We start from the raw sequence: 12270 nt of genomic DNA, 5'->3' as shown, positions 1-12270 counted from the left end.
ATAGTTATCATTACAGTTATTGCTGATGGTGTGAACAGGTTTCTTGTGTGTTTTGCTAGTGTATAAATTGAAATGATTGTTGCTCAGGATGTTAATCAGGACGGCCAGGCCGGGACGTCCAGCTCAGAGCTGTTGATCAGTAACACACAGCTGAGACACGCGGGACGTTACAGCTGTACAGCGCAGACGCCGGTGGACAACGTCACGGTCTCTGCAGAGCTGGTGGTCAGAGGTCAGACAGGTTTTTATTTTCACATAAACCTTAGGTTTCCGTGAGCTGTGAGTGACGCCGCTGCTGATGAACCCCATATCTCAGATTGTTTGTACATCACTAGCTCCTGTGTCTCCTCATCCTCAGGTCCCCCAGGTCCTCCTGGAGGTGTGCGCGTGGACGAGGTGTTGACCAGCAGTGTGAGAGTGACCTGGAGTCACGGGACGGATAACCTGAGTCCCATCTCCAAATACAGCATCCAGTACAGAGATGTGCAAGCACAGCAGGACTGGAGAGACGCCTCCACCTGTGAGTACATCACCACACTCCACTATAGTGATGATACATGAGTGTGTGTGTGTGTGTGTGTGTGTGTGTGTGTTTTCAACTGCTTACACACAAAATCTTTATTTGTCACACAATTTCTGAAAGCTGACACTCAAACAGCAGAAGCACACACCAAATCTGCAAAACCATACAGTAATTGTGAGTCTTTGATTCGATTATTAATTTCATAAATCACTTTTTGGAAAACACAACAAACAATTCTCTATGTAACACACAAAAATCTAATAGGAAGTATCTTGATTTCCTATTTCAAACACAACCAATACTAGTACTGTAACAAACTAACTCCCCACGTGTGCTTAATTAACACCAGCCAATCATGCTTTAGAACAGGCCTGTAAACACACATCTACACAACTACACATGCTCGATGTGTTTCTTTTCTTTGGCACTGTGTAATATACTGTATTCACAAACACAAGTGCTTACAGAATAAAAGTTTGGTTTCAATCTTGCTCCTGTGTTTACTGTGAATCTTTCATCATCTCTCTGCCAGTTACTTTCAGTCTTGAACAGAAATGTACACGGGAGCTCATGAAAGAAGAGCTTTAGGTTTTGAATAACTGTGTGCATATGATATATCCAAAGTGCAATGTTATGGAAAAGGTGTTTGCAACATAAGACAAATGTTTGCTTTTGAGATGTGTTTGTGATATTTTGAATGTGGTGCGAGATGTGAGGCATTTTATATGTTGTGTGTGCAATTATTGGATGTGTGTGTTAAGTTTTCAAAAAAACAAAATTCTAAAATTAAATGTAAACAGAAGTGGAGGCAAAGTTTTGAAAATGTAAGCAGTTGAAATAAACTGTAATAAAGTAATATACTTTTCTGTACATTTGAGGGGATTATTTAATTTGATAATCATCTGTTTATGAGTCTGTGTATTTATCCAGTGATTCTGTGTGTCTTCAGCTCCAGTGAATGTGGAGGGAAATGCAGAAATGGCCACCGTGATCAATCTGACGCCATGGACGGAGTATGAGTTCAGGGTCATCGCCACCAACACGCTGGGCACCGGACCCCCGAGTGACCCCTCGCCCAAAATCACCACCAGAGAAACCAGTGAGTTCCTTCTGTCCTCATCTAAGGAAATTTATTTTTTTCTTATTAAAAAATAGATGTGTCTCAAAAATACTTTTGTAAAATATATTTAGCCTCGTTACCACATCTCACACACTTTTAGAGCTAAATTCTGCTAATAAACAACACTGTAAACACACTAGATGTTACTTGCATAACAAATGATTTATATCAAATGAAATCAAGCCCAGCGGGTGCAGAGCAAAAGTTCAAAGACCAAATAGTCTGAATTTGATAAAGGACAGAAGTTTGAAAAGAAGCCTGCAATTCACTCTGCTGCCAGCTATTGATGAACCATTGCAGCGTGGACAACTGAGAACCTTTTTATGGTACAATGAAGGTTTATGTAAGTGAAAGGAATATATTTTGTTTTAAAGCATTCCAGACTAATATTCATGTTATTTTATTAGAAAAATGTAGGTTTCATGAATCTGGACTATTTTGGGCAGTTATGAGTTACAAGTAAAAAAAAAAAAATTCAATTCTGTTAATTCCAATGAGGCTAATACTGGTAATTCTCAGATTGTTTGTTCTTACAAGTTTCAGATAATGATATATTCAGATAAAGTTTATCATGAATACTGAAATGTATCACATTGGTTTTCATGTATAATTCATGTATAATATGAAATTTTAAAGAATTTCTCATATTTTTAATTAGTAAAAAGGGGGCTAAATCAAGTAAAAACATGGTAATGGTTACTGCTGTGTGTGCACTTGGATGGGAGAAATGCAGAGCACAAATTCTGAGTATGGGACACCATATTTGGCCACGTCGCATCCTGTCCTTTTCCTTTTCCTTGGTTGAAAATGATCAGATGTCATGTTTAATAAGCTTACGTTCCAGCAAGTCTAAATGGAGTCGGCATGCAAAATGTGCAGGCAATTTTTGAACGGTATGTCAATCCTCAGTAGTACTATTACTGATAGTGATCTGATTATATCACTAACACTAAGTATTAAGCATCAGTGTGTTAGTTCTCCAGCAGCATTCTGGGAAACCACCCACAACATACAGTAGCACCACTGGAATCATCTAGAAAACCATAGTAACTAATAATTGCTTAGCAGTGCCTTAGCATGCATAATTACTGTAATTTCTCTCTCTGTAGGGCCTGTTGTGGCTCCGTCAGATATCGGTGGAGGAGGAGAAACCAGTCGTGAGCTCACCATCACATGGACGGTACAGTGCTCATGTTTCTCACATGAAGACTAGTGGCATGTATATTCTAGTCATCAGAAAAATCCCACTCCAAATACCAGCAAAATGCAATTCTCTCTTTCAATTTCAATTTCAAAGTGATCTAAAATGCACATTTAAGTGTTTATTTTAATTGCACTTTTTCTATTTGCATCTGTAGATTTCAATTAATATCTTTAATCACTCAATCCATATCTTTAAAATTTGTTTCTCTACTTCAGCTGCACTTACACAAAAACTTTTTATTTTACTTTTTTTTTCTCTCTCTATATTCTGAAGGATTTTACTGAGGGGTTTGTTTATATTTCATTCACACTGGTTTATACAACATTTTATTAGTTAAAAACATGTGAAAATGCATATATTTAAAGGTAATGAGTTTGTTTCTCCACTTCAGCAGCACTGACACACACCAAAACTTAGAGTTTTATTACTCTCTATATTCTGAAGGTATTTACTGAGTGGTTTGTTTATATTTTGTTCACATTAATTTATATAACATTCTATATTTTAAAAACATGTGAAAATGCATATACTTAAAGGGTAAGGAGTTTGTTTCTCCACTTCAGCAGCACTGACAGACACCAAAACTTAGAGTTTTATTCCTCTGTATATTCTGAAGGTTTTTAGTGAGGGGTTTGTTCATATTTTATTCACACTGATTTATACAACATTTTATTACTAAAAAACATGTGAAAATGCATATATTTAAAGGTAATGAGTTTGTTTCTCCACTTCAGCAGCACTGACATACACCAAAACTTAGAGTTTTATTCCTCTGTATATTCTGAAGGATTTTACTGAGGGGTTTGTTTATATTTCATTCACACTGATTTATACAGCATTTTATTAGTTAAAAACATGTGGAAAATGCATATATTTAAAGGTAATGAGTTTGTTTCTTCACTTCAGCAGCACCAACACACACCAAAAATTAGAGTTTTATTACTCTCTATATTCTGAAGGATTTTACTGAGGGGTTTGTTTATATTTCATTCACACTGGTTTATACAACATTTTATTAGTTAAAAACACAGGTGAACAGAAGCAGATATTTAAAGGTAATGAGTTTGTTTCTCCACTTCAGCAGCACTGACATACACCAAAACTTAGAGTTTTATTACTCTCTATATTCTGAAGGATTTTACTGAGGGGTTTGTTTATATTTCATTTACACTGATTTATATAACATTTTATTACTGAAAACATGGGGAAAATATTTTTGTCTTTGACAGTATTTTCTGATTTATGGATTGATAAACAGAGAAATCCAAAATTCCATCTGTAAAAACCTTCAACTGTAGTATATCAGCAAAATCAAAACAAGGACTTTTGAACCAGATTATAAAATGGTAATACATAATTGTATATTTAAACAACAGTCAATTTGTATATTTAAACATAACTTGTAATGCCAAATCATGATTCATCAGTTGGGGAAGTAAGGTGATATATTAGATTAAGTGTTTACTTTATTCACATTTGCTATCTTTTCTTTGGTTAAAACCAAAAACTGTTTTGATGTGGTTTGCGTCTACAGCCGGTCCAGCAGTACTACTACGGCAGTAATTTTGGCTACATCATCATCGCATTCAAGCCTCATAACGACCCCGAGTGGATGAGGGTGACGGTGACAGATCCACAGGCCCGAAAGTATGTCCACAAAGACTCGAAAATCCCCCCATCCACCAGGTTTGAGGTGAAGATGAAGGCCTTCAACAGTCAGGGGGAAGGGCCGTTCAGCATCAGCGCCTTCATCTACTCCTCTCAGGATGGTGGGTGATGCACAGCTGCAGATTTACAGAATTAAACCACGTGAACTAGTGATCTTACTGATGTGTGTTTCCATCTCAGTTCCTGCAGAAGCTCCCACCATCATTGAGGCGAGGACGCTGTCGGCCACAGAAGCCGTCGTGTCCTGGGTGCCTCTACAGCTGCAGACGGTTGAAGGATACCAGGTACCAAATCACTAGTTCAGCATTAACCTCAGAACCAGCCAATCACACCAGACTATCACACACCTCAAATTCACTTGCTGATGTACTTCCTGTTGTTCAAAGTTGTTCAATTAGCAAACAGGGTTATTATCGTGAAATAACTTGCAATACAATGGTTACTGAAATAAATTACAATATATACAGCAAACATTTAAATTAATAAAATTACAAACAAAAAAACTAAAAATTAAATAAAAATAAAAAACTTTTTTTTTTTTTTTTTTTGAAAAAAAACACATAAGAAAATTAAGTTATTTCCAAAGACTGGTGATAATTTTTTTAGGAGAAAAAGTGGGGTGGGGGTTTGCATTTAGCCAATATTTATTGTGTAAAAAATATATATTATTATATAATTTTTTTGTTATTATACAGATAGTGTCAACTAAAATTAAAACCACAAAAAATAAATAAATAAATAAATAAATTCTAATAAAATATCAAAAACTTAAACTTTTTATTTCAGCTTAAGGCAACGTTCCTCATTTTCATTTAGTTTGTACTAGATGTACTAAAATAACTAAAACTAAGTGAACTAAAACTAATAAATAACATTAATAAAAACTATACAGAGATTTAAATAAAATGTAAACAAAATTACTAAAATTTCAACTAAAAAGAAAAATTTAAATGTAAAAATAAAATGTAATTGAAAATATGAATAAAAACTATGATAGTATGTTAATTTCTGGTCTGTTCTCTCTCAGGTCCGGTACTGGAGGGAGTCGGTGGAGAACGAGGCGTCTGCACAGCGTGCTCTGGTTTCCAGTCGAGAAAACCACACGCGTCTGGACAACATGAAGCCCAACTCACATTACCTGATCGAGGTGCGGGCGTATAACGGCGCCGGATACGGACCCGCCAGCCAGCGCCACAAAATCTACACCAAGAAAGCACGTAAGTCCCATCGGAGCCAGAAGACAGGTTTTCAAACTAGAGTATTTTAGGACACATTTTTACTGTTTGAGGGGAAAAAAATAAAAAATAAATGTGATGTTAAAAAATAAATAATTGGCATTTATGTTACTGTTATTTTCTGATCTGATTGTGTTTTTCTCAGCTCCTAGTCGGCCTCCTAAAATCATCGGCACAAAGATGAACTACAGCGGCACGACGATCAACATCGCCTGGGAGCAGGTGGAGCCGCTGGCCAACGAGTCGACGGTGGAGGGATATAAGGTCAGAACAACACCGTAAACTGAAGGTTTAAACCTTTACCTGCTGAGCAGCGTCTCTGAATTTGATTTAGTGTGTTTGTCTTACTGGATTCATGGAGTTAAAATTTAACTTGCATATGAATAGCTCATTAAAGCTGAGGTTTTGGACGGGTTTTCTGTCTGTCTGTCTCCCTCTGCTGCTGCATGTGTCAAACTCAAGCCACTGATGAGCTTAATGATGTTTAATTAGTGCTGGCAGCTGATTCTAAGCAATGAGAGATGATTAAAATCCTCTGTATGTGTGAGTGAGTGAGTGAGTGATGAAGAAACAAGTGATTATTGAGTCAATGAGAATGTGTGCTTCAAGAAACAAAGAAAAATCATTATAGATGTTTTCATTCAGTCCTTCTGTAGTGATTTGACTGACTTTATCAGCCTGTTCACATCCAGATGCTGTTCACAGCCACTGTCGTTTGACCTTTGACCCCATAATGTCATCAGAAATCAATATATACAGTACACATCCACAAAGATAATATAGTAGAATATGATTATTTGGGCGTAGATCACTTTGGATACCATGTCTATATCAAGCATTTTATAAAATAACAATGAATGTGTTCCCTATGACAATTACATTATCAGTTTTTTTTTTCTGTTTGTTTTTTTTTTAAATTCAGGTTAAAGGGTTACTCCACCCCAAAATGAAAATTTTGTCATTAATCATTTACCCCCATGTCGTTCCAAACCCGTAAAAGCTCAGTTCATCTTCAGAACACAATTTAAGATATTTTGGATGAAAACCTGGAGGCTTGTGACTGTCTCATAGACTGCCAAATAAATAACAGTGTCAAGATCCAGGAAAGATATGAAAGTCACAGGCCTCCCGGTTTTCATCCAAAATATCTTAAATAAGGTGGAGTATCCCTTTAAGTTTCATAGAAGTTTCCAGCGAGACAAACGGCTGTCATTCAAAATAACCGTACAACATTAATTTATCGTTATGCTGTAGCTGCACATTTATTCTTTTAGGCTTATCATGAAAACATAATGTCAGGCATCCATGTTTAACAGTCCCTTTAAAACTGTGTTGATAAAACAAAACTCCAAATCAAAACTGGAAACTGATTCGCGGGGCAGATTTCAGGTTACTCAAGGGTTACTCTAAGACTTATAAATACGGCGATGTTTCAAACAGAATGTGTTGCTAGTGTAGCCATCTGTCTGGGTTCACATTGGACAGTCCGATTTTGAAGCACCATGCTCTTTTATCAACTAAAATCCATACCAGTACACATTATTACTCTTAATATTTTAGCATATATATTTTATGGCAGAAATAGCACTTGCTTCATTCTTAAATGATTCGGTTAAATTAGTAAATCAGGGATTCACATCAAAGATACTGTGTGATTTGCCAACACCAAGTGGTGGTTATATTTTCATATGTGGTGGTTAAAGTATAATTTCATAGTTCTATATTCAGTATATTTTGGATTTAAAACATTAATCTGATAACGTTATACATGCGATTGTAACTGCAGTGTAAATGCATTCATGGCATCTCTGAGCTGCATTAAACAGTCTGTGTAAATCCATCTAAATGCTACTTCTGAAGCAGCTTCTGTGCCACTTCTGCAGTGCAAAGCTGGATGTTGTTCATATCGATTTCATTTGACTGGTATCAGTCCTAAAGTGGCTTAATATTCCAACTGCATTTATTGAGTAAAATGAAGAATTTTGTCCGTATGAAAGTAGAAATGCCCCCGGAAATCAGTTTAAGGGGGTAAATATCACTCCTTAATGGAAAAGTTATTTTCTGTCCCTGGTTTAGCATTATTTTCAGTCAGTTCTTGATGTTGTGCTGTTCTCACTCAGGTCCTGTACAGGCCGGAGGGGCAGCCCAGCGGCATGCTGTACACCACAGTGAAGCAGTCCATCGATCTGCCCATGAAGAAGGGTGATTACCTGGTGGAGGTGCGCGCGCACAGCGAGGGAGGAGACGGAGCCGTCGCACAAGTGCGCATCGCAGGTAAAAACACATTTACATTAGTGCATGAGGACAGATTTCGGAGATGCTTTTATGTTAAAGTGACTTACAAATGAAGAATTTTGTCATTAAATTTCTATGTATTTATGCATTTGTCAGATGATTTTATTCAAAGCAAATCACATTTCATTAAAAAAAAAGGATTTAATCGGTGCAAACACTGCTCACATGAAGCAGATGAGTGAAGAACTCATGAACGGCCAGCAGATGGAGCTGATACTCACAGAGGATGTAGTGTGAATGAACATAATCCTCATAGAAGATAAAGTACAAGTAACCACATGATCATGCATAATGAAGATAGCAAAAAAAAAAAAAAAAAAAAAGTAGTTGATAGTTTGTAATGCAAGTCCATCAAACTGAGAAACACAAGACTGTCATGATATTTACATCTAGATTAAGTTATATGTTACTGTCCATTAAGTATTTTTCTTGGACTCATCATCCACAATGATTCACAAATTAAAACACAATAAAACAACATTTGGAAATCAACTAAATCCTTCTTGACAAATTTACAGTTATTATTTTTTTCAGATGCTTTTATGCACAATGACTTACAAATGAGGACATTTATAAGCAGTTTGTCATGATATTTATATATGTATTTATGCAGATGCTTTTATCCACTGGATTCAGGATATGCATAAAATCAGTGCGAACGCTGCTCACATGAAGCAAATGATGATGAGATTCACTGTCATGATACTCATGAATGACCAGCAGATGGAAAACACACAGATGATCACGTGACTTCAGATGATGTTTGGGTTTCACTGAATTAACATAATCCTGGTACAACATGCAATACAAATAACCACACAATCATAGTTCAGATAGCAATAAAGAAGATGTTTGATTATACAAAGTATTGTGACTCCATCAAATTTAGAAACATGACTTTTATAATATTTACATTTAGATTAGATTAGATGTTATTTTCCTTTTAATATTTTCTTGGCAATAATACACAAATAACATATAAACAATGACATGACAATACAGTATATAAACTGAATTTATCAAATAAAGCTACATTTAGAATAGAAATTAAAACAGACTTTCAAACACAATATTCTACTGGACAAATTTCTGGTTATTCATTTTGCAGATGCTTTTTTGCAAAGTAACTTACAAATGAGGAAAATCAAAAGCAGGTTTGTTTTTGTGCTATTTAGCGCTCAAGCTCCTTATGTAATCGTTCATTTTCTTAATTTCTCTCTGGAACTCTGTGGGAGCCCATAAAAGTGCTTGCAGGAAAGTTCTGAAGTCTAGCACACAGATATCACAGTATCAACATTAACCGCATTATAGCGTATCAACAAATCTGGCAAAGAGGACGCCAAAATGGACATGAGGCCATATCTCCACAACACTTTATTGTAGTCAGACCAAATTTGGTACATGCTATAATTACCTAGACCTGAGTATTCATGAGCAGTTTCAGCACAGCGCCACATACTGGTCAAGAGATATGAATAATTGACAGTTTTACCTATAACTTCTGAACAGTTTGGCCAAAATGCACAAGTTTGGTCTCTTTTGATTCAGAGTAATGACAAAAACACACAAGTCAAGTCAGGTCATCTTTACAGTGCTTTATACGAAGACAGTAGTGCATCATCCGGCTTAATTCAGTTCAAGTTTTGTTCTCAGATGATGGCGTCAGTCAGTGCGGTCATATCGATAAATTACTGAGAGTTACCTGTCTTTCAGATCCAAGCTAATCGAGCCAAAATGTATTAGTAAAGCCACTAATGGTGTGTCAGTGAGTAAAATAAGAGTTTTGTGATGTTTTTGCAGGTGCTGCCGTTCTGGCGTCTCCGTCTCTCGGCTTCTTCTGGCTGCTCCTCACGGTTCTGTTGACTTTGAGTCTCTGAATGTAGTTTCATCCTGATTCAGTGAAGCTGAACTCTCACAGGAGGAAACCCACCGATATTCAGAGTCTGCGCGGCTCTGACTGGACATTCAGGACAGAGCGTGTGTTTAATGTCTGAACAGTTCAATATGCCTTACAACATCTCACACTCTGATCTATTACTGAGCGCTGATTGGTCCAGATGGAGCGGAAACAGGAAGTGTTGCCGTGAGACTTCCTGTGTGTTTTGGTGACAGAACAGCGTCTCACGTTTGTCTTTGTCATTGTCAGATCAGTGGCTTTCTCTTATTTCTGTGGACGGATACAGTCAAAGCAAACCAACAATTCACATTCAACTCCATTCAGCATCCATTCACTTTTAGAGGATTATTATATATGCAATAATTTATAAGATATTTGTCTATTCAACACTGTATCTGTTTTTTTATATTAGCATATCTGTGATAGAGTTTTGTTTTAAAATGAGGATATAATTTTAATATCTGTATTGGGTTCATGTGAGGAACATCAGCGGCTGAATGAAACGGACGTTTGTGTTTTTGTTTGTTTACAAGCTTCAGTCTCAGAAATATTCTGAAATATCATCAGCCGATGTAGACGAACTAATACTGCGAATGCATTTGTGTTTTAGTGTGATTTAATGTGATTTCACAGTGAACACATCCAAGTGAACACCAGTGCTGGGTAGTGACTGATTACATATAATCTGGATTACATAATCAGGTTCCAAACATTTAGTACTTGTAGTTAGATTTTATTACGTATTAAAATGTTTGTAATCAGATTTCAGTTACTTTTTTATAGATTACATGATTACAGATTATTCACACAATAGCATTCAATTATTTAGAACTGAGTTATTCTCATATGTATGAGATGAATAATTATGCACGTTACTAAACACTGCCGATATATAACTGACATAAATATTTCAGACCTGGAAGACTTTGTCATTGCTGTTTCCATGTTTATTAGTGTTTAACCCCTCTGACCTTTACCTGAAGCTCCCCTGACATTCATAGTTTATTCCAAATAATTCAACAACATATTTGCATGTACTTTGATGTCAGTTAATCGTCATATATTTTATTTATTTTTCCCATTTAAAGCTATAAAAAAGTAATCTAAAAGTAATGCAAAAGTAGTCCAAACAAATACATGACCTGAAATGTGTAATCTAGATGACATTACTGCTTCAGTTTTGTAACCCGTAACAGACTGGAGTAATCTAGCCAGCACTGGTGAACACAGATTCATTGAGTTATTAATGCATCAGATTCAGTTTCATGGTGGAAGTTTCATACACATTAATTACATTCGTTAATAACCACATAACAAACGATTCTTGAGCACAAAACTGCTTTTGTTTTGACTGTATCATTCAGATCTGTGTGTCATTGGCAGGTGATTTGTGCTGAATGTCATTTAACGTTTTTATTTTTATAATAATGTTTGTTGCAGTCGCTAACTTTAAATGATGATGTTCAGACCGTTTCATCCATCTCTGCGAGTTTCATAGTGGAGTGTTTGCTGGAATATATGATTTATATTCTGTTTACTCATGCATCTGTTTGTTTATAAACAGATCACATGATCTGCCATTCATCTGATGATCTGTAGATTGTTTTATTGATTTGAGAAACTCCTTCAGGATCAGATTGTTTGTAATGAAGCGGAGCAGGGATTTGATGTGATTTGATGTGTTTGAGCTGAAGTTTCTCCTCATTTAAACCTCCACTAAGTGCTTTTGCTCCTGATGTTCGTCTGCGTGAGAGAGTTTTGCCAAATGCATGGATGCCTTGAGCTTTAGCGGCCTGCAGTTATTCAGAGGCCAGATGCATGATGGGATTGAATGACTGATCGTCATACTCGCTGGTTCAGTTCAACAACAGGTCAGACTCTTTAACTAGACTAACCTGTCAGTTATTACCTGCTTCATTCATCTCAGTCTTCAATTAAACTTTATAGAGACCAAACAAACTCGTCTGCTGTGTGTTTCTGGCTCTCGTTGATGCTTCACGTCTGCTTCATGTCTCTTTCATCATCATCTTTATATTTCCAACAGTATGGCCTTCATTCTAGATGATACATTTACAAATATTTAGCATTAGAGATTGATAGTGTGTGAGAAAATGAATACCAGACTAAAATAGATCTCATGGTTATGAATCCAAACTATAATAAAACTATAAACGGAGGCTTATCTTTGTGAAAGAGAGTGAGATTAAATGGAAGATATTTGAAGAAATATGGAACTTGAAAACATTAAATGAACCATTTGTGTGTAGAAGTTCGGAAATAAATTTTTGACCTGCTGTAAAAACGACAAAATACCATAGAAAATTAAGT

The 12270-nt window shown here is 36.1% G+C and overlaps 1 protein-coding gene across 1 annotated transcript in view; it reads left to right on the top strand.

Moving 5' to 3' along the window:
• LOC109058842 (contactin-1a-like) overlaps positions 1 to 11901 on the top strand; it is a 31017-nt gene extending 19116 nt beyond the window's left edge. The window contains 10 exon segments of the mRNA XM_042752624.1: positions 88 to 232; positions 359 to 520; positions 1473 to 1622; positions 2753 to 2823; positions 4382 to 4616; positions 4696 to 4799; positions 5543 to 5732; positions 5896 to 6014; positions 7871 to 8024; positions 9846 to 11901. Of these exon segments, the coding sequence (XP_042608558.1) occupies positions 88 to 232; positions 359 to 520; positions 1473 to 1622; positions 2753 to 2823; positions 4382 to 4616; positions 4696 to 4799; positions 5543 to 5732; positions 5896 to 6014; positions 7871 to 8024; positions 9846 to 9922 (1407 nt within the window). The 3' untranslated portion in view covers positions 9923 to 11901.
• Positions 11902 to 12270: the final 369 nt, after the last annotated feature.

This window comes from Cyprinus carpio, chromosome B25 (assembly GCF_018340385.1).
Source record: "Cyprinus carpio isolate SPL01 chromosome B25, ASM1834038v1, whole genome shotgun sequence".
NCBI classification, from domain to species: domain Eukaryota; kingdom Metazoa; phylum Chordata; class Actinopteri; order Cypriniformes; family Cyprinidae; genus Cyprinus; species Cyprinus carpio.
This window is presented reverse-complemented; position numbering and strand designations above follow the sequence as displayed.